This window comes from Euprymna scolopes, chromosome 10 (genome assembly GCF_053919585.1).
Source record: "Euprymna scolopes isolate OS-2025 chromosome 10, ASM5391958v1, whole genome shotgun sequence".
NCBI classification, from domain to species: Eukaryota; Metazoa; Mollusca; class Cephalopoda; order Sepiida; family Sepiolidae; genus Euprymna; species Euprymna scolopes.
The window spans coordinates 64,426,400-64,450,263 of record NC_136491.1 but is presented as its reverse complement, the minus strand read 5'-3'; the positions used below and the strand labels follow the sequence as shown (position 1 = coordinate 64,450,263).

Here is a 23,864-nt window from a genome sequence, read left to right as displayed (position 1 = left end):
AATCTGCATCCAACTGCATGTCTTGCGTCGTCCATGGAAATGCATGAACTTGACAGTTACATTACTTTCCTCTGCATTTATTTCATTCACGATACCAACCCAAAGCGTCATAAATACAGGTTATATATTGGATTGGTGTGATGTCAGAGATATAAAGAATTGATGGCAAGTTAGTCATGAATATCAATATATAGTTCATCCCCACTGGACAACTTATGGCCAATTTGTGATGTTGGCAAAGGTACAAAAAGGTGACTAGCTCTGGTTCCTGGCACTGGAAAACCTTGCTTCAAGCGACTTTCTCACCTTCTCCATGGTTTTTTTTATTGATCGCAAAGAAACGGATGGCAGACATCTGGCAGATAGCATTATAATCAAAGATTTGATTATTTAGAGGGTGTTGGAGTGACCACTTAGCCACATCACATTTTACTGAACCATCAATTTCATCACAAGAGGATTTTCCATGACTGCTGGTGAAGAAAACCCACTCACCCTCAATACCAAAGTCCTCCTTATGCAAGCATAAATTGATGAAATTCTTTAAGTTTTTATATTGAGCCCACAACAATTATTTGTTCACATACGGTAATAAGGTCTGGAATACGTGAACAGTTAGTGTCTGAGTTTGATACACGAATGCAATGTCATGGGTTTTGTCATCGGAAATAAAACACAATGTAATGTGCTTTGGCTGCTGATCAGAATCTGTCGTAAATCACTACTGGGTGCAATATTCCTTGCTCCAATGATAATTTTGAATTTCGTCTTATATTAAAAATTGAAAGTTTTCTCCAAAGTCTCCCAGAACAATTAGATATGAGTGTCTAGTAAGATTATCAATGATGTTGATCAACAGATCTTTATATTCTGCATATGTTAATGTTGCATGGCTGGTTGTGTCTCATCGACTAAAATAAAATTCGTCATTGGGATTCATATCATACAGCTCCTCATCACAGAATTTCTGCAATACTTCTCTATCAGAGCAGTTTTCACTGCGATGCATCACTCTTTGTTAGAAATATCACAAACTAACTTTGAAATCAAATCTTTGTAATGCCACTTCATGGCATCAACAAGTTTTGCATTCTGATGTATGTTACAGACACAAACAGAATGTGTACCCGTAGATCCAGTTAAAACACACCACTTTGGATGCATCTCCGCTAATTTGGAAACCCCCACCTTGACATCGGGATACTTCTATTTAGAAGCAACGTGCAGTTCATGTAAATTACACACTATCAAGCGTTTTTGTTAATGAACACCCTTTGCTATAATAACAAAATTGTTTTTGCCAGGTATTTGGCAGCTGTATGCATCATTCTCATACATTTGCATTATCATTATTGACTATCTCCAGGGAAAATCATTTCCCTTTGTTAGAGTTAGGTTTTGACAAAATACCATTTGTCCTTTTCAGTTCTCTGGCAGTTCAAACAACATACCCAGACACCTTGAAGAATTTGGAGCTATATACATGAGACCAGGAATCAGGAGCAAGTGTCAGGATTTGGATTTGATCAGATAATGTAACCGATCCAGTTCTGCTGCTTTTTCTTTGATGTCTGTTTCACTGGGCATTAATTCTACACAGTTCGTCAATACCAACTTTATCACCATGGAATGTCACTTTTGAATATTTAAACAATCTGTTCTAACTTCCTTTTGACGCTATGAACATGGCTATGAGAAGCAACACTGCACAGAACTACAGGGAAAACATCCATGGATACCAGTCTTGCATTCAAGGTTTTTTGTGAAGTTTTCACAGAACTCACAGGTTCGTAGTCTGGATTCATTGGTGTTACATTATACCCTCTTGCCTCCAGATCTTTTGCCATCTGCAAAGATATCAGTCATTCACCTTTGACCTCTTGTGCTGTAAAAATCCACCACAACACTTCTTTGTGGTCTTTGCTCTACACTCAAACACATCTCCAAATTATTGTTTGTGATGGAAGCAAATGGTTGATAATTCACTTTCATTTCTTTAATGTCTCAACAATTCCTTGCTGCAAGTCTGATAGATTCTCAAGTCCCTTGCACTGATTATAGTCAAACTTGTGACACTCAAATTGAGTTGAACACTAATAGAGCAAGTCTCGTAAGTCATCTAGTTTTCTGAAGGTAAAAAAAAATTACAACTTAGTTGCACTTCATTTTGCTTACATGCTTTTTTTTTATAAGAAACATGAGTTGGCCTTTTAGTACAAGAGTTTCTTAATTTTTGACACATAGTTCCAAAAGTTTTAATTAAATTTCTCAAGTACTCTGGAAATGTAGTTTAAGGATATTTGTAAGGTATTTTGTAAGGTAAACACAGTGTAGGTGTGAATATTTGTGGGTTTCTGGTACAAATATATCATTTTCACTTTTTTCACAGAAACCAATAAGGTAATGTAGGATTTGTTTCTTCACCCTCGCAAAACCATGTGTTTTTTCCGGAGTGCAGTGGACTGGGGGGGGGGGTCTTTGTGTTCCTTAGTCTTCTTAGATTACATTTCAAAAAAAATTAGCAATGCTTTGCATTTTGTTGATGTACAGTGATTTTCAAGAAAACCGATTTTTTTTTCATCAAGTTCTGCTACTTTAATATTTTCAGATAGATTCCACATAGTTTTGAGTATCCCATCATGAAAAGCAATAAGTTTGGATTTTGATCATTTTAGGTCACTTTTATTATTTTGGAATTTCTGAAAAATTTGACATCCCTGGAGAAAAGTTATTTTGTAAATTTATGATTTTTTGACACTTTATAATAGGTTAAAAATATTCAGGAAGCTATATAGAAATCAGAGTGAAAAAAAAAAAAAATTCACATTTTCAGGAAAATATAAACAAAAGTTTAAAAAGTTGGTCTAAATAACTACTCATAGTCTTTTGAGGGTTAAAAAGTTTCTCAAGAAGTTTCTTAATCAAAATTGTTGGCTTGAGATAGTACTAGAAGTTTCTTAAGAATTTTACCATCCTATTACTGGTTTCTTATAAAAAAGCATACTTTTATCTGACTTGGTGTTTCCAACCCTCATCAATTAATCTTGAAGATGGCTAGGTCATTGAAATTGTTACCATAACTTAACTGTTTTAGTATCTAGCTTACTCCAAAATTTATTCCAAAATCAAGGTGTGACATAAGTTTAACACATGTCTAAATTGATTATCACATCCAATAGGGGAGGGAATATTTTTCATTATCAAAAATATACCAGACTTTCAACAGAAACTATGAGTGAACAAAATAAGAACTTTTAACCATTTTTGGTCCAGAGACAATTTTTGTGTCTAAAAAAATATATGAAAAAAGTAATGCATTACCATGTCAGCCACACACTTTTTTTTTTATTTGATTTTGGGGCACATGTGGAAAAATCTAAAAACCCTTGATATCTCTATAAGGCTTCATTTTGGAGAAAATCTGATGCCATTTTTGGATTCCTTGGGTCAAAAAACTTACCTGAGTGAATTTTCAGAGCTATACGATCTTTCAATCGGAAAATATTCAAAGAAATGACATCACAAAATTGTCGCCCGGGTGTTGCATCATGCGCCTAACACCAAAACAAAAAATGCTCTAAATCAGAAACCACTTGGAGTTATGTGCTCAAATTTTCAGGATTTCTTAGTTCCTATATTGTCTATCTGCAGTGCAAACTATAGCCAGATTTATGGATATGGGTGTCAAAATCCTATATTTCTGGATGATTTGACACTGATTGACACAGAAGTAGTCAACCACCTCAATAAAAAAACCTTAATGACATGCAATATGGTTTCCATTCTGCTAGATCTACAGCAGATGTGGTTAGGGTTATTTCTCATAGGATTAGCGAAACTCTCAAACGAGGCTTCCTTTCTAAGGCAATTGCTCTTGACATATCAAAGGCCTTTGATAGGTTGGTTGGTTGTTTTACAGCATATCAACCCTTTTCAGGTTATTTAATGCCGAATCCAAAGATTTTGAAGAAAAAATTTTAATAGAATATATTTGTTGTTTTCAAGTCGGTTTCTATTTAACACATAGTTGGGACCCTAACAGGTACTACCACTTCAGGTCCAAGTGGACCTGGGAGCAATGGCAATTAAAGAGTGACTCCACACTCCCCAAAGTCCACAAGTTGAGGCCTCACCACTGGATATAGTTTAAGGTCATATCCAGGACCGCCTTTGATGGGTATGGCATAAAGGTCTACTTCACAAGATCTCCAGCTATGGTATAATTGGAAATGTCTTTTCAATTATTAAATCATTTCTATCTGAAAGGTTTATAAGAATAGTGGTTGATGGACAGAAATCAGAAGCTCACAGTATTAATGCTGGAGTCCTTCAGGGGTCCAACTCTCTTCCTGATCTACGTCAATGATCTTCCAAATCACATCCTTAGATCATTCTTAGACATTTTTGCTGACGACACTACCATCTATGGCAGCACATCAAACAATCAAGCTCTCTCTGATTCTCTCTCCTCTGATCTTGATCATGTGGTACAATGGGGGAAGAGGTGGCTGGTTACTTTTAATGCATCTAAAACCAAGCTTTTATCTTTACATCATCAACGTTCTGATCCCCATCTGGCATCAATTGAAATGAATGGCTCTTGTCTTTGGGGACGCTCCATGTTTTGACAAGCTTCTGAGCTTGACTTTTACTCCTCATCTGAAATGGAATACGTACATCAAATCTGTTGCCAAGGTCACTGGAAAAATGGTGGGATCCTTCTATCGATCCAGTAGATATCTACCTGCTGATGCACTTCTCTATCTATATAAGAGCCAGGTACGTCCAAGAATGGAGTATTGCTGTCACATCTGGGCTAGGAAGGCCTTATCCTGCCTCGACAGAGTTCATAATAGACTTCATAGCCTAGTGGGGGATGCTCTTTTCTCTTCCCTGCAATCTCTTTCTCATAGAAGAGACGTTGCGAGTTTGTTTTGTTATTTTCATGGCAAGTACTCATCTGAGCTCTAATCTATGCTCCCCAACCCTTGCCAAACATTCACGAGAAACACTTGTTTGACTGTAAACACTCAATAATTTTCCCCACTCTTTATCCGTGTCTAAACTTAAACGTAGATTCTATGAACAAAGCTTCTTTCTTAGAACTGCCCGCCTGTGGAACTCTTTCGTTTACCTGCTTTCCAGCTGACTACAATATGGCCGTGTTCAATGTAAACAAGTTCTTGATCAGCCGTTCCCCAATAGTAATCCAATTTACCAAATTTACACAATTCTAACAATTACTATGATATTGTCCTTTTGACCACTGTACACTCTTTAACCCTAAAAAATAAGCAATAACTTAATTGCTTTCTAAACAGTGGTTTGTACAACTTAGCAGTTTTTGTATGGTTTTTGCATTTATTCTTGGAGATATATCATATTTTGTACTGTACTGTAATGCTTCTACTTCATCAAGAGATTTCGGTCGATCGGCGCACTGCAAATCCAGTCTGGGAAGCTGTCTCCATTTTTGTTGTGACATCACACAGGATCAATGAAAGTTCTGTCTGAGTTGAAGCTTGGTTTTAAATGCATTAAAATTAACCAGCCATTTCTTTCCCCATTGTACCACATGCTCCAGATCAAAGGAGAGAGAATCAGAGAGAACTTGTTGCCATAGATGGTAATGTTATCAGCATAAATGTCTATGAATGATCTTAGGCTGTGATTTGGAAAATCATTGATGTAGATCAGGAAGAGAGTTGGGCCCAAGATGGGCCGCGGAGAGACTCCAGCACTAATACTGTGAGCTTTTGATTTCTGCCCATCAACCACTACCATTATGAACCTATCAGAGAGAAATGGTTTAATAACTGAGAAAACATTTCCAGCTATACTGTAGCTGGAGATCTTGTGAAGTAGGCCTTTATGCCATACCCTATCAAAGGTCTTTGATATGTCAAGAGCAATTACCCTAGAAAGGAAGCCTCCTTTGAGAGATTTGCTAATATATGAGATATAACTGTTAGAACATCGGCTGTAGATCTAGCAGATCGAAAACTATATTGCATGTCGATAAGAAGGTTATTTCTGCTGAGGTGGTAATTACTTTTCCATTAAACACAGATTCCAGCAACTTACTCATTACACATAGGAGACTTATTGGTCTGTACTGAGAGAAAGATGACCAATCACCTGAATTCTTAAATACAGAGCATACTGATGAGGTTTTCAAGAGTGTTAGGAAACAATTCTCTTGAAGACACTTAAACAGCTTTGTAAGTATGGGAACTAGTTCTGATTGAAGCTTTTTCAGCACTATAATTGGAATGCCGTCAGAGCCAGTTGCTTTAATGAAATCAAGGTTTTTGATTTGCTTGCCAACATCACGCACAGATATTTGTATGTCACACAGCATATTTTCTGATAAAAGAGGAAATACAAGGGGTTGATGGCCTTGGTCACATAGGGTATAATTAGTTGCAAAGTTCTTGGCAAAGAGTTGTCCGATGCTGACAAGATTACAGATGGTTGGAATAGAGCACATGATTCTGTTCAGGATCCTATTTGCCAAAACTGGTGGGAACCAAGCAGCTGCTCAGCTACTTTGAACTTAACAAACTGAGCATACAACTCTCTCGCATTCTTTATTACTCTTTTACAGTGGTGGCTAGCGGTCCTGGAATTGGTTTTAGTCTCAGTACAGCTTCTTTTTTTCTTTTGATCCTCTTTCCATAAAGGCAATATTATCTCTTTAAAAATTTCTTCTCTGTATAATGTGTCTTTACTGCCCTCTTCTGATGAGATGTGTTTGGCTTCAAAATGCCATGGCCTAAAGAGGTTTTCCTATCCCGAAATATTATAGTCCCTTTTGAACTGATAGCATTTTATTATGCTATCAGTTCAAAAGGGACTACAATATTTATTTAATTGTAGTTTTTTTTTATCCCGTTGTTATTTTAACTCATTCTATAAACTTAGTTCATGTTTTTAAATGTATTTATAATGTATTTTTAACCACATTTCCAAACTTTCATTCTTATCTGAATTCATTTTAACTGGCGAGTCTACTCCCCATGTTATACAATAAAATACGATATTGAAATTTTTTAAGAGGGACATGCATTTAAAAAAAAAAAAAAAAAAAAAAGTTTTAATACTATTTAAAATTTAAACCATCCTTTAATTTGCCTTTAAAATAGATATTACTAAAAAATTTATTTTATTGTATTATTTTATTCCATTTCTATATTTCATGGTATCTACCCGCTTGAAACTATTTTCCCAGATTTTGCTCGTATGTCATTTGTTTGTAATATATATCTATATATATATATTTTTTAATTACATTTTCACCCAAAACAAGGCACATTGCCACTTTGATGTAGGGGGCTACTATCATGGACATAAACTACAGGGGTACTATGTGGGGAGTTGGGTAGCAAGATGTTGGTTCACGTTACACTTGAACTTCTGCATGTCAGTACAGTTGGGGAAGCAGGAACCCGGAAGGGAATTCCAAAGTCTAGCGGTTCTGGGGAAGAAACTACTGGAGTAGAAGGCTCTCTTATATCTAGGGATCTCTACTGTGAATGGGTGGGATTTAGCTGCTTGTCAGGTTCGTCAGGGGTATTTATGTTGAGGGGGTACAAGTGCTTGCAGTTCGTCAGAGCATTCTGCATATTATTAGTAGTTAGCAATATATGTATATACACAATAGAAAAATTGAAAACACGCATCTCTTTTCTAGCATTCATCACCTTTGGTAAATGAGTTTGTATGTTTTAAATTATTAATACAGAAATCGAAAATTATATTGTTTCAATTAAATAAAAGAAGGAAGTATTAAAATCAAAGCACACATTTGGCTCTTAAAGCAGATCCTCCCTCCCTCTGTCTTACTGCTCTCAAATAAACGCTAATCTTTGCACCCTAATTCATTCCACATGGAGACACTGGTCTTTTAGCTAGACCAACATGGGTCGCTCAAAGAACACCAAGTTAAGTTCATCTATCTGTGTTGTGTGGAACCTCTTTATATAGATCTAGTCCTACCATTTCTTTTGTTTTCTTTGCTTTATATTCTCTTACATATTCTAATGATTATTAATGTCCTATTCATTTATTTTAAAATAAATTAGTTGCTAGAGCAGATTGGTTTTCTCACAGTACTTGAAAGATACTGTTTCTTCTTTCTTTGCTTTATATTTTCTTACATATTCAAGTAATTAATCTCCTATTCATTTATTTTAAAACAAATTGCTAGCGCAGATTGGTTTTCTCGTAGTACTTTAAAGATACAATTTCTTGTAAATGTTAGAGGGGAATCTATCTCCAATCCTGCGCTGATTTATGTAGAATAGAGAAAAACCTTAAAGTAAGATACTCCATATCTTCATCCCTGCAGGGACGCAGAAATACCTGGTGTAGAAACCAGGCACATGGTTACTCCTCTCGGTGTGATGGACCCATAGATCTTGTCAGATCATCCATCAAAGAGAAAGGAAACTGATATTAAAACTGGGAGAGGGAGGCCTCCTCAGTCATGGTCGACAACCTTCCTGGAGCTGGTGACTCGAACAAATTCCCGGATTGCAAACCTAACTTGCTTAATGGGTAGATAGGCTCTTCCTATTGCCGGCTATCACACTTTGTTTATTAGCCAGGCCAGAGGTCAATACCAGGGACTCACCAGAGCCACCCTGTGCTTGGCCTTGTTTCCTGACTAGGACATTGAACGCGGTTCGCCTATTCCCCATTTTAAATTTATTTCTTTCTCTCAGAAAATTGGTCATGGGTGTGAGTTCATATTAAAACGTTGATTTAATTTGAATAAAATATGGATCAAGTGCGCTTGAAAGCCAAATCACAACGTAATATAAGGAAAATAAACAAATATTTTACTTGTTTGAAATTTATAACAAATATATTTCAGAGGTATACTCCATCTTCAGTATGTTGTTTTGTTTTTTTCTTTCTTGCCATGTTGTAAAGTTGGAGAAAGAAAAGTCTGTAAAGATCCGCGCGTTGTTTTCAGCGGTTGTATTTTGAAATGTTGGAACTGTGCATAGGCAATGCGAGAATAACGTCAAGGGTGTGAGTTCATATTGAAACATTGATTTACTTTGAATTAAATAAAATACGCATCAAGTGTGAGTATATCTTTGAAATATATTTGTTATAAATTTCAAACAAGTAAAATATTTGTTTATTTTCCAAATATTACGTTGTGATTTGGCTTTCAAGCGCACTTGATGTGCATTTTATTTTATGAGAAAATTGGGTTTGCTTGCATGCCACCTGTGCTCACTAGACTTGTTTGGGCCGGTCTTGTCTGAGAGGTTTAAGGTAACTGATTGACAGTTTGTCTTGCTGCTGTTTCCGACTGACAGTACAGGAGCCCTAACTCTTTGGTAACGCTTAGATTGGCTGCTCTATCATCATTTGTATAATATCAGGATAGTTGTAGTGCCATGTCGCGCATGGAAAGTGACCCTGCTGCTATATCTAGTGGGCTTTCACAAGACCAAGACATGACTCGGCTGATGAACCACTGCATGTGTATACTTGGCATCAAAACAGGCCCACTTTGCTCAACACTCTTCCCCTAACCTGACATTAAACAAAAACGTAATGAAATGAGAACCCAAACAAATAACACAATAAAACCAAACAACCACCAATTCGCCTTCGCCCTTGAGACTCGCTTTCACAAATATTTGTGAGCTTAGAGGTAAATATAGATGATGTAGTGTCTTACCTTTTAGTAAACTCCCCGGATATCTTAGCATTACGTGAAACAAACTTATACTCTTCAATCCCCTCTAACTACTTTAACATGACTCTTTGCCGTAAGGACTCGGATAGATATATGCACGGGCTTAGAGTCTATATTTGTAGCACCCTCCCTTAAACTAGAGAGAAAAATCTTGAATCTGATGATCAGGATTTTATTTGCTTTCGACTAACATTGCATCATTGCGTTAGTTACTTTTATTTTCTCCGTTTTTCCTCAAGTCAGGATTGTACCCTAATTGATCATGTCTCTGAGATCTAGATGTAGCACTCTCCTTAGATAGTAAGTGTGTTGGGTGACTTAAATGTCCACATTAAAAATTGGCTTGGTTTCTCAGATTACACAGATGCAGCTGGACGCTCTACTTATAGCTTTTCTATAGCCCATTCCCTCACACAGGCAGAAATGTTTCCAACTGGCCTACCAGATCGGGAACCTCAGCAGGCTCCACTTCTAGACCTATTCCTCACCACAGTACCTGGGGATTGTGTGACTAATGCCCACAGTTCACTTGGAAATGCAGACCACCTAGTGGTATCAGTTGACATCACATTTAAATCCCAACCTCAAGGTTAAGAATCATTGCTCAAAACAAGGTACTATAACAGGGCTGACTGGGAAGCCATTAGAGAACACATCCAGGATGCCTCATGGACTGACACCTTCTCTCTCCCTGCTGAACAGTGTGCCAATAAGAAAACTGAATGGTGTAAAGCAGAAATTGAAGCACATGTTTCCAGACGGAAGTATTATAGCAAGCACCACTCACCCCCATGGTTCACTGCAGATTATGCAGCTGCTATTCACAAAGACAGCATGCTTTCCGCCGGTTTGTACATCATAAGTTAAATACAAATAGGCAAAAAATCGTAGTTGCAAGAAATCATTGTAAGAGAGAAATAGCGACAACCAAAAGAAAGCATGCTGAAATAGTCATGGAACGCATAGAATTACAAAAGATAGGAACTCATGATTTCTGAAAAATCTATACTAGTGTAGTGAATAAAGAACAATCAGTAATTCCTCCACTGAGCAACAACCAGAATAGTGCATGCACAGTAATAGAGAAAACGGAACTACTGTACTGGCGATTCGCCTCCAACTCCACCTTAGAGCCAACAAACAACTCCTTCCCAAATTTCTCTATGCGGACTGAAGCCACAATAGATGATATAAAAATCGCCCTTTCTCATGTCCGCGATATCATAAAAAACTTAGACACCTCAAAGGCATGTGAGCCTGATCTCATCTCTGCTATACTAATTAAGAAATGTTTAACTGAGTTAGCCCCATACTTTCCAAGCTCTACGATAAATGCCTTGCTGAATCTTGCTTCCCTAATAGCTGGAAGATGTACTCTATGGTACCAATGTACAGGAATTCTGGTGAAAGAACAGATCCTCTCAATTATCACCCCATTAATCTCTTCCCCTCTTCACTAAAATCTTTGAAACCTTAATTAATCAAGCACTAGTTCACCTCAGAAAAGCAAATCTATCTGACAAACAGTATGGATTTAGGCAATGCCATTCTACTGCATATATTTTAACATTCATCTGTGAATGCATTTACCATGTACTGGATAAAGTGGGCGAAGCCACAGCTGTGGTTCTTGACATATCCAAGGCCTTTGACAAAGTCTGGCATAAAGGGCTGCTAATGAAAATTAAATTGTATGTTATAACTAGACGTATACTAAATATAATTGGACTCATCTTAGACAATAGAAGTATACAGGTTGTCACTAACAGACATACATCCAAGCAACATAACATTAATGCAGGAGTGCCTCAGGGGTCGATCCTTGGACCACTATTATTCCTGATATTTATTAACTACCTTCCTGATAATATTGTGTCCGAGATGGGTATATTTGCTAATGATAAAATGCTCTATAACATGCATGAGGGAAGAACAGATGTACATAAATCTAAGTAGCAATACACATGGCCATTAAAACGCTTTGGATAATCACAGATTTCAAGGGGTTTCTGCTAAAGTAGTCATATTTTAAAAACCAAAGCACTTTAAGTCTTCAAAATACCACCATTTTGTTCAGAAATAAATATACTTTCCCGTGAATTAGTAAATAATAACATACATTATATATTTTTAGCGTTTTAAGCAAATAAATTGTAACGACCCCCCCCCTTGATTTCTAAACATTCATACCGTGTTTCTGTGAAGAATTTTTTAATGAAATTTGGAAATTAGCCAAAAGAGATGCCATTTTTAATAATTTCGAGTGTCTGAAATTCATTTGACCACTCGTTTTTTGTTGTGTTAAAAAAAGATTTCAAAATGATGAGTATTGAAAATTTTGAAAAAAACTTTTCTTCGGACACTCACTATTAAATAAAGCAATCTTTTTACTGTTTATTCGTTAAAAAGATGATTGAACAATGTTTTCTCTAGTGGTACGTAGCAATTTAAAAACATAATATCCGAAAAAATCGTTATGGATTTGAATCAAGATTTCTGTAGTATTAGTAATAGTAGCAGCAGCAATAACATGGCGTAAACAGACGTTTGTTTTTGTTGTTTATTTTTATTCCAAATAGATTTTTTTTTAATTGAAAATCTGATTATAAAAAAAAAATTTAGTTAGAGCTATTTTGTTATCAACCATACAAATATTTTTAAAAATTGGGTAGTAGTAAATTTTAAAATATTTTAACAAGCGAAAATATGAACTATGATTGTTTTGGTTCACGTGTACGAACGGTGACACACTTCTAATTTTCGTCCCTTAAAAAATGCTTTCAGTGAATTATTATCGAATGGAAACTAATCTACCCAATTATTAAAAAAAAAAAATAAATAAATAAAAAAATAATCAATATTTATATATTTGTAGGAGGTGGTCAGTTAAAAAATAAAAACGGTAGGAAAAAAACATGAAATGTAATTAAAAATCAAAATAACAATTCAAAATTTTTAACAATTTGTCAGCTTTAGCAAAAACTTGTTTCTTTTTTTATATTTAAATAGAATTTAAATACTTGATATTTTTCCAAGCATCATGTTTTCTGTTAGAGGGACGTCACTTTTTTAAATAACATTTATTTTTGTCTGTTTGTCATAATTCTTGTAAAGTTTCTATCAAGTCTTCAGGATATTCACACATAATTTTCCTTAGCCCTATCATTAACCCAAAGTCAGAGTGGCAACCTCCCCACCTTCTCATAAGTGCACAAAGACCCTCTTAAAACCATGCATAATCACCTTTTAGAAAACAAACAAAAATAAAACACCCAGGATTTATCTATCATAGGAAAAAAAAGGGGGGGGGTGTAACTGCCCTAAAACGCTCAAATGTTTCATAATGGGAAACAATTTTACATTAAATTCTAAAATAATTTTTGTTTATCTTTTATTAAAGTTTTTCAAGTTGTTCATATGCAATTGTCTATAAAGGTAGAATCACATATTTTGGAGAGGTGGTCAGAGGTAGCAGAAGGTATTAATCTACAATAATACCAAAGAAATATTGCAATATATTCATTTTTAACCAATCCCAGATTTTGATTTCAGTTTTTGGCACATAAAATGCATTACAACTAAACTTTCAGTTCTCTAACTTCTTTTCTTTTAATGAATACTTGGCATTTTTAAGCAATCGCAGCATATTTATGTGCATTTACTGCAGATTATTTGGAAACCATTCATTTCTGGAGATTTTCAGTAGCATATTCAAATTCCTTGTACAAAAATACACTTATATGGTAAATTTCATTGCTTAGTGTTGTGTTTTAACAAAGATATAGCATTTTTACTGAAAAAGTAGTGTAAAAAATGTGACAAAACGCATATGGTCTTAAAGAGGGGAAAATATTCAAACACGCAAGGCATAAAAAAAACATAACTTCCTTGATTTTAATTGGATTTAAAAAATTTAAAAAGATTCTTTCTTAGCTTATCAAGCTCTTTCTATATATACAAATATTGAAATATTTTCAGCCATTTAAATTTTTTCATGTGTATTGCTAATCTAAGATAATGGCAGAATCGTTAGAAAATGACATACAGACCATTATGGAATGGTGATGCAAATGGATGGCAACATTTAACGCTAGTAAAACTAAGCTGCTCTCCTTTAATAATTATATCTTTTGAACTGCCTATGTCGATGAAAAATAACACCCTACCTGAGAATTTTACCTTCAAACTCCTCGGCCTAACATTGGCGGGCAATATGAACTGGAACAAATACATAGAGGACATTGCAAAGACTGCTGCAAAGATGGTGGGTTCCCTCTATCGAGCTAGAAAACTACTCACACCTGAGAGTATCCTGTACCTCTACAAGGCCACCATTCACCCATGCCTGAAGTATTTTTGCCACATCTGGGCTGGTGCATCTACCACTATCCTCTCCCTCTTGGATAGGTTTCAAAAAAGTTGTCAATCTAATCTTTGTCCCACTTTATCAAATAAGCTCCAGCCCCATCGCTGCAATGTTGCATCTCTGTGCCTGTTTTACAAATATTCTAATGGAATGTGTTCTGATGAACTCGTTGCACTTGTACCCCCTCATCATACATATCACCGACAAACCTGCTTAGTAATAAGATCTCACCCCTTTAAAGCTTTCTATTCTAATAGTCTCTTCCCTCGAACAGCTAGACTTTGGAATTCCCTTCCTACTACCTGTTTTCCTGGTCATACTAATATGCAGTAGTTTAAATGTAACATAAACCAATATCTTGCTAATCTTTCATAGACATGGTCCCAAATAGCAGCCTTTTATGTCCAAGTGGTGATATGCTTTGTTAGGGGTTAGTATGAGTAAAATAAATAAAGCCGGTTGAGTGTATATGTGAGTATATTTATCATACAAGTGAATGTTAAACGTAAAAAATGATAGACATGAAAAGTAATTATAAAATGCATGCTGAATAGGTGTGGGAGACTGGTATATGGATCTGCAGAATAGATTTCCACATAGGGGTCAAGGAGTCTGGAGTCGGTGTTGAAGATATCAAAGGATTCGGAGGCATTCTAGGAGTTGGAGTCGGACTTTTACCATTCGACTCCACAACCCTGGTAACCGCAGTTGATTTCATTTCAGAGCAGTCCAATGAGGCCCAACAATGCATGCCGGTAAATGCAAATAACCACTTCCAATGAAGGCAATATACTGATCGACCGCCAGTGACCAACAGTGTTTTCTGGGAACTGACAGTGACAGTTGTAAAGACAACCAAGGTCCATCAGTAAACTCTATTAAACGCAAGTAAACACTTCAATACAGGACTAGCTCCCAGTGACCACCAGTCCCTGCCACAGATATCCAGTGACAGCCAGTGCCCAAAAATTGAAGACAGATGATTTTAGTTATGAGCATTTAAATGGAGGCCGAGACCAGCACTGACAATCAAACACTGTCAGAGAATACATGAGAGTGAAAGCCAGAGGATTTCATTTTCGCCATGGCCACCAGTGGCTTCCACTAATAACGGTATTTTAATTTGTTTTCAATAATTGTCATTATAAGAATATACTTCTCTAACCTTTCCTTATAAAGGAACAGATATTGACTTATATAATTCCAGGTTAATATTTTCCAGAGGTAAAATAACCAATGAAGTTTTTATGAGGTTAATACAAGAGTGCTCAATCCCAAAGTAGTACTTTTTATTTGTTTTACATAAGCTTTAATATGTCGCTATACATTCATGAGCATGTTTCGGTCAGCCAGTAGTGACCTCTTCAGGCAACATTGCTTATACAAAAGCTTAGTCCATAATTGGTATGGACTAAGCTTTTGTATAAGCAATAAACTAGTAACTGGCTGACCGAAAATGCTCATGAAGGTTAAAGAAGTTTATTCTTATAATGACAGTTTTTGAATGTCTAGGGGGATGAGAGGCATGAGGACATAATCTCCTTAAAATTTCAAATAAATTCTTTTTTATGAAATTTAAATCATATGTACTAAATATTTAAGGGAAGACAATGGGAGTGGCTTTAAATCTTAAGTGCCCTCTTAATGTAAGGGAGCTATGAACGCCAGCTGCCAAAATTTTAAATATAGAGTTTTCTTTTAAAAGGTGGCAAACTTTAAATTGACAACTATTTTCTTTAATTGCAGATTTGGCAGCTGTCTGTTATTTTGAGTTTAGCTTGATTTGGCAATTCATTGTGTGGTTTCAGCAGGACAGAGCTACATGCCACAAAGTGCAATATAATCAGTTGGCTGAGAGAAATATTTGATAAATGAATAATTTCATGATATGGACCTATCAACTGGCCACCTTGTTCATATGATTTAACCTCATTAGATTTTCTTTTTGGAATATGTAAAGTTCCATGTAGCAGTTTTCAGTCTAGCTGAGCAGTTGTGATACAGCTTAACAGTCTGTTGATGATCAAATAGAAAAGGCTCTTTGTAAAAATGAATAGATCACTCTTTGGTAATTGTGAAATATAATGAAAGAATGAGACAGTTGTAACAGAAGCAGAGTTACTTTCTGAAAGGGGACACGAAAAGAAAGGGGACACGAAAAGAAAGGGGACACGAAAAGAAAGGGGACACGAAAAGAAAGGGGACACGAAAAGAAAGGGGACACGAAAAGAAAGGGGACACGAAAAGAAAGGGGACACGAAAAGAAAGGGGACACGAAAAGAAAGGGGACACGAAAAGAAAGGGGACACGAAAAGAAAGGGGACACGAAAAGAAAGGGGACACGAAAAGAAAGGGGACACGAAAAGAAAGGGGACACGAAAAGAAAGGGGACACGAAAAGAAAGGGGACACGAAAAGAAAGGGGACACGAAAAGAAAGGGGATATGAAAAGAAAGGGGATACAAAAAGAAAGGTCAGTAAAGAACATAGAAACTGGATCTCATTCCCTGTATGACTTAGCTGTCTAAGGTAATGAACACACTGCAACAGGCTGACATCTTTGCATGCTTATATTAGCAATACACATGAAAAAATTGAAATAGCTTGAAATATTTCAATATTGGTATGCATAGAAAGAGCTTGATGAGCTAAGAAAGAATCTTTTTAAATTTTTAAAATCTGATTAAAATTAAAGAAGTTATGGCTATTTTTGTGCCTCACACGTTTGGATATTTTCCCCTCTTTAAGACCATATGCGTTTCGTCACATTTTTTACACTACTTTTTCAGTAAAAATGTCATATCTTTGTTAAAACACAAGACTAAAAAATGAAATTTACTGTATAGGTGTATTTTTGTACAAGGAATCAGAATATGTAACTGAAAATCTCCCAAAATTTATGGTTTCCAAATAATCTGCAGTAAATGTGCATAAATATGCAGCAATTCCTTAAAAATGCCATGTATCCATAAACAGAAAAGAAGTTGGAGAACTCAAAGTTGAATTGTAATGTGCTTTATGTACAAAAAACTTAAATCTAAACATAAGACCATTTAAAAATGAATATATTGCAATATTTCTTTGGTATTATTGTAGATTAACACCTTCTGTTTAACCCCACTCAACTCCTTCTGACCACCCCTCCAAAATGTGATTCTACCTTTTTAGGAAATTATGTATAACATGCCATGAAAAACTTTAATGAAAGATAAACAAATTATTTTAGAATTGAATGTAAAATAATTTCCTATTACAGATCATTCTAGCATTTTAGGGCAGTTAACTTTTTTTTTTCTATGGGAAAATATGCATGCTTTTTTTTTTTTTTTAAAAAGATGATTATGTGTAGTTTTAAGAGGGTTTCTATGCAATGAGAATATGTGGAGGGTTGCCATTCGGACTTTGAATTAATTGTAGGGCTAAGGAAAATTATGTGTGAACATACTGAAAACTTGACAGAGACAAAGCTAACAAAAACAATATTAGAGGGGGGAGCGGTTAGTTTCACAAAAATTTAATGTAAAATAATTCACCATTTCCTGGCCATTCTAGCATTTTAGGACAGTTAACCAATTTATTTTTATGTGTATTTTCTTTAAGGAAGGATCTATTTTTTGTTTGTTTGTTTTAGATGCTTGTATGTGGCTTACAGAGGTATTTTGTTGGAGGGGGAGGGGGGCTTGCCACTCGAACTTAGTGTTTTAGGAGGAGACTTGCCACACATAATTTGGATTAGAGGTGAAGTTAAGAGAGCTTTTTTTCAAAGAGAGCGTTCATCACTCATATTTACTGTTAGCGGTTCATAATTATTGGCTTTATATTATATATTTAGTTTTAATTTAATAAGAAACTGCGTTGCGAAATTTCAAAGAAAATTCCATAAATTTCTTGATTTCTATTTTCGAGGTTGAAGGTGTTAATTCCATAGGCCGTTTATACTACGCTGGAGCAGGTTGTAAAAATATCTTTCGCTTAATAAGTAGAAAAAAAATTAACGAAATAAAAAGCTTCCTAATTGTAGTTTGATGTGTTTTCTAACTGCTTTTAAAATTTCAAGAATATTGATATAGATTTTGAGGGTTTGTATTACTATACACATAGATTCGAAAAAGTTGTCAAAAAAAACAAATATATAACAAATAAATGTTATCAAAAGCAAGTTACTTTTCTACCTAACTGGATAATTTTTTAGTGTTTTTATTTAATGTAACATGTTTATTCAGCTTGAAAACAGTGTTTACCGATGTTTTGGAAAATTTTAAATGGTGCCCGCCGCCCGACTCTCTTGAAACGGTAAGTTTGGGGAAAAGAGTTAAAAATAAAAAAGTAGACAAAATACTGCTAGAAACTCGCTCAATATATGTTACCGTGACATAGGCTGACATATATTCGGTGAGTTTTTAACAGTATTTTGTATAGTTTTTTTTTTTTAATTTTTAACTCCTTTTCTCAAACTTACCGTATCAAAGAGAGTCGGGCCGGGCGTCATTTTTAATTTTCCAATACATCGGTAAACACTGTACGTTTTTCGAGCTGAATAAACATGTTACATTAAATAAAAACACTAGAAAATTATCCAGTTAGGTAGAAAAGTAACTTATCTTGCCTTTGATAACATTTATTTGTTATATATTTGTTTTTTGACAACTTTTTCGAATCTATGTATAAACGAGATTTTGATACTTATTTTGATTTTGAAAAAAAAAACATTTGTGGCTGTTCGCAGTAAAACATTGTTTTAATTCGCTGTTCAAAACTAATTTAAAGAATAAAAGTGCATGCAAGCTATATATCTACAAAAGTTTATTTTGTTTTTTTTTAACCATGTTTTTAAATTTGACGAAAAATGTGAGAGATTGCAACAGATTCATAATGCCGAATTGGTTGGGATTGTTGTTGTTATACATTCTGAAAACCGAATAGTTCTAAACTAATGTTATTCTGATAACAAAATAGCTCTAATTAAACATAAGAACATTTATATTCATATTTCATTATGTTTTCATTTTGTTTCATTTTGTTTTTCTTAATTATTTTCATTATGTTTCATTTTGTTTTTCTTAATTCGTTCTTGAATAAAAATTAAAGAACGCGTGTTTGTTTATACACTGTGCTATGGCTGATTCTACAGGCTGTAGCTGCTGCTGCTTCTATTAATATTAACTTCATTTTACCAAATTCGAGAAATAGAAACAATTTTTTTTTTTCGGGTAGGTCCTTTTAAATTATCAATTACCGCGGTCCTACTCAACATAAAATAATACTTTTAATTGATGAAGATAGTAAAAAGATTGATTTACTTACTACTGGGTGTCCGAAGAATTTTTTTTTCAAAATGTTCGATACTCGGCATATTAAAGTCTTATTTTTAACACGACAAAAAAAGAAATGGTCAAAAATATTTCGGACACTTGACAGTATTAAGATTAACACCTCTTCTTATTGATTCCCAAATTTCATGACGAAATTCTTCATACAATCACAGTACGGACCTTTAGAAAACAGGGGGGGGGGGGTCATTACAAAACCTTACCGAAAACGCCATTTTATGACGTTCACATTTTTATCACTTTATTTGCTCAAAACTCTTAAAATATATAATGTACATTCATATTTATTAATTCATTTGAAAGTATATTCATTTCCGAACAAAACAGTAGTAATTTGAAGACTTGAAGTGCTTTGGTTTAAAAAATATGGCTATTTTAGTAGAACTACCTTGAAATCTGTGATTATCCAAAGCGTTTTTTCGTCCGTGTGTATTACTACTTATATATAGTCCTCCCAGTCCAGTGAAATGCTTTAATTGTTGCCGAGACAGTAGAGTTTCAATCCTGGCTTGTGGTAGTTGCTAGTCTAGCCACATTGATGAGCTGTGATATAGCGAAACAGTACTGCATGTGGATGACACATATATATATATAGATATATATATATATATATATATATATATAAGAAAGTTATTCAAAGTTAGCAGTTAAATCAGTTGGTAAGTATCAGTGGTGGCTTGTAGTCACCCTTCTTCACCAAGATCCTTGGAACATATTGAAGCAATCCACAAAATTAGGGAATTCAATAAAATAAGTGTAAACATTGTTATTAACGACCATCAATCTACCAATTCAAACAACTATGAAGATAGCAAGATGACAACCCAGTGAGAATTAATCATTCAAACAATCATTGAAGAAGGATATGTTAACTTACTTTGTCTGACCCATTCTATGGCACCGGTCTTCTGCTTGTTTGTCATTGTAAGGATTAAAATCAATATCATGGATGATAACAACATTGGCAGAAGTTAAATTAATTCCAAGGCCACCCGCTCGGGTTGACAAGAGGAAGATAAAGATTTCAGAGTCACCGTTAAATTGATTGATTAATCTTTGTCTGAAATAGAAAATACAGAAGATTAGAAAGCAAAAAAACAAATATTTTTGCTGCTTTATCATTTTGCGTGATAAAATAGCACAGAAATTGTAAATGTGTTGTACGAAAAATTGTACTTGCTTTGACTATCAAATAATATTTTTTAACTAACAATGTGATAATATTTTATTTGCACCTCCAATCTATTAACATAGGATAGACTGCAGATTGCTTATGTGTGTCGTATTCATAATCTCTTGATTTTTCAGTGTTGTGTAGCAGATGTGTAACAAAATGAGGGTTTTCAGAAGCAAGTTCTGTTTGTTGAGCATAGTCTTAAGAGGTGGAAATAATATCATTTATCAATTGCTTTGAACTGGTTGTATGATATTTCTACTTATCAGCTGTATGAAATTTAAACTTTATTTACATGTTTCAGTCTATGAATGCAATAAATTCAACATTGTGCATGTCAAAAAATTATCTGTATATAAAAAATATCCAGATTCAGTCTAACTTACAACAATAAGACGATCTTTGATACATTAGTAGATCTGTTTAATTTAGTGGGTGCACAATTCATGGGAGTCGTAAAGTCACCTATCAGGTGACCTTACGACTCTAGGTAAAAAAATATTACACTATTGCCATTCTCCACCACCAAATCATATTAAGTGGATACTCTCGATTCCTGTCTGTTGGAAATCCTAATATCATAATACATTAAGTTCATATCAACAATTTCAACCCAATCCAGTAGTATGCCTGCTAAACTGAAAACATTGTTATGGCAACACACACATGGTAGACAAATCACTGTTAAATTGTTAAAGATTCTGACTTTATTGCCAAATTGCATTTGCATTATGTTCGTAAAGCATAAGCGTGATTCTATGCAGTCTCGAAATTCAAAGTTTTTTTTTAATCTCTCTAGAAAAAAAAAAAAAGATTACAAAATATGATGCACTTTACCTCCCATCCAATGATAGTATTCATCATCATAACCTTACATTCTTTATTAAGTTTGCGAAATAAAAAAAAAAACCCTTGAAAAATTTACTGTTTCATAAAACGTGCAGTTGGCAACTCGATTAAGCATTTTTATGTTCTCCAATAAAGTTAGTCAATATAAGCTAGCAATGCTTTCCTGCTTTAAAAACTGACCTGCAACCCATATTCAGGAGCCAACTTTTATGGACAGTATGAAGATTTCAATCATCTTGTTCAATGTTCAATTAAGATTTTAACAATTCAACTCCTCCGTTTAAATGTTAGTAAAAGTAAATCATCCTACTGGTATGAATCTGCATTTCATGCCAGTTGGAAAACCTATGTGCATATACCAAAACTGTTCAAATAAAATCATTTCTGAATAAAATAAACAGCTATCCTCACCATAATTAAAGGATATTTCCAGTATGTTTTAATGCAATTGTGCAATGCATGGTTAATAAAGTCAAAAGCTGAACAATCCATAGAATATTGAGAACCCCAGAATTGAATGAAAAAAAATTTTTTTTTAAAATTTAGGAGTTCACACATTTCCTTTCCAACTGATAAAACTGATGAGTCATTTTATTTATTTTATTACTCCTTACCGTTCATGCACTGGTGTTTGTCCATCCAATCGTAGATATTTGATATCCTCTTTAATTTTAAGATATTCTTCAATAATGTCCAAGACCATAGTGAATTGGCTAAAAATAAGCACTCGGTCACCCTAAAAAGAATAAGATCACGTAACTAAGAAAAGTTGGATAACAATTTTTTAATAAAACCAACTTTCGAGATAAAGAGTGTTTCATGCAATGTAATGGCTGATGAGTATCTATTAAATATGCATCAACATATAAATCATAATTAAGCATCTGTTGTTGGTTACTTGTAAGGCCAAAAACTACTTGGCAGAATTTAATCAAGTTTGAAATGAAGCATGATTTAATATGCCAGAAAAATGCTAATATTACTAACAATTTTAAATAAGATTTGAATATTAATGTGATTGTGCTGATAAATATGATTTCAAGTTTTAAAGCAAAACTTTTTTTTTTCTAATTCTTAAAATTTCCCGTTCTTTCAAAGAAGAGGAGATGCTATCTTAATGAGTAAATTATGAATCAAATAATTGAAATAAAAAAATTCTTCATAAAATGTTAGCTATTTTAATTTTTGATAATGTTGATGGTTAAAAAATTTTTTTTTGACCCTTCAAAATCAAAACTGAATTTAGAAACATTTGTACACTGTCAAGTAGAACATTATAAAGAAGGACAACAAAAGCAGGAGAGAAATGAGCAGCTTCATCCAATGCTTACAAGTAAAGATTAGTAAATTCTATAAATAGAGATTAAAAGATTAAGAAAATTAGTTCAATTTTATAACAATTTGAGCCAATTATTATCTAATTTTGTAAGGATTAAATTTAACTTTCAAAATCCTATTAAAACCCAAGAAAAACAAAAACAGTGTCATTTTTCTTTTTTTCAAAATCAAAATGTTATTGCAAATAATCCAATAAAATTTTTTTCAAATTTGGGTTTATCTTAAGTAGGACAGCCCCTGGAGTGAATGTGATATAGTGGTGACTGAAATATTTCTAGTGAAGAGTTGGATAGACAATTTTAAGTATTGAGACCAAGGATGACCAATAACACCCATTATCTCCACACTTTTGAATGGTCTTGTGCCTAATTTGTTCATTATATATTTTTATATTTTGTGCAAATAAATATTTTAAAGTAATTTCTTGTATGAGCAACTAAAAATATTTATATGAACAACTATTTCAAATCTTAAAAATTCCATATTTAACCATGCCTAAATTTGACTGAAGAATACAGTCCATTAATTAATATATATATATATATATATATATATATATATATATATATATATATATATACACACACACACACACTTCAGAATAAAATTATCTAACAATCAGCTGGTATGGAAACTTGTGATTATAAGATTTGCAAAATATATTACTGGCAGTAATATTCTATAAGTATTATCTCATCTAAATAAGAATTGCTCGATATACAAGATCAAGCAAATAAATCAAATTTTAGTGATTCAATGAATTTAAAAAATTTATGATGTGAAATGTTTGAGTTTCATATCAAAGATTTTTATTATTCTATGTAAGACAAAGAATACATTAGAAATATTTTAACTCCTTATCCTATAGGGTTTCGATGTCTACCATCTTGTCAGAGGAGAAAATATTAGCAAATAGCTATAATGGCATACACCCTATTTGTCAGTGAGACATGGAAAATCATTATTAAAAATTGAATGAGTAATTAAAAGTCAGAGTAAGGGAAGTTAAAGAAAAAGATATAAAAGTTTACATCCAAATTGCACGGTAAAATCAAAGGTGACTGTCCTTGAAAGCAGTGTGGTAAAA

The 23,864-nt window shown here is 34.0% G+C and overlaps 1 protein-coding gene across 3 annotated transcripts in view; it reads right to left on the bottom strand.

The window, feature by feature from the left end:
- Positions 1 to 23,864, bottom strand: part of LOC145286021 (SWI/SNF-related matrix-associated actin-dependent regulator of chromatin subfamily A containing DEAD/H box 1-like) — a 148,180-nt gene that overhangs the window by 16,387 nt on the left and 107,929 nt on the right. For all 3 annotated transcript variants that reach the window (XM_080134639.1, XM_080134640.1, XM_080134641.1), the window contains 2 exons: positions 22,054 to 22,175; positions 20,294 to 20,476 (listed from right to left, as the gene is read on the bottom strand). In XM_080134639.1, coding sequence (XP_079990765.1) covers positions 20,294 to 20,476; positions 22,054 to 22,175 — 305 coding nt within the window. The remainder of the gene's footprint in view (positions 1 to 20,293; positions 20,477 to 22,053; positions 22,176 to 23,864) is intronic.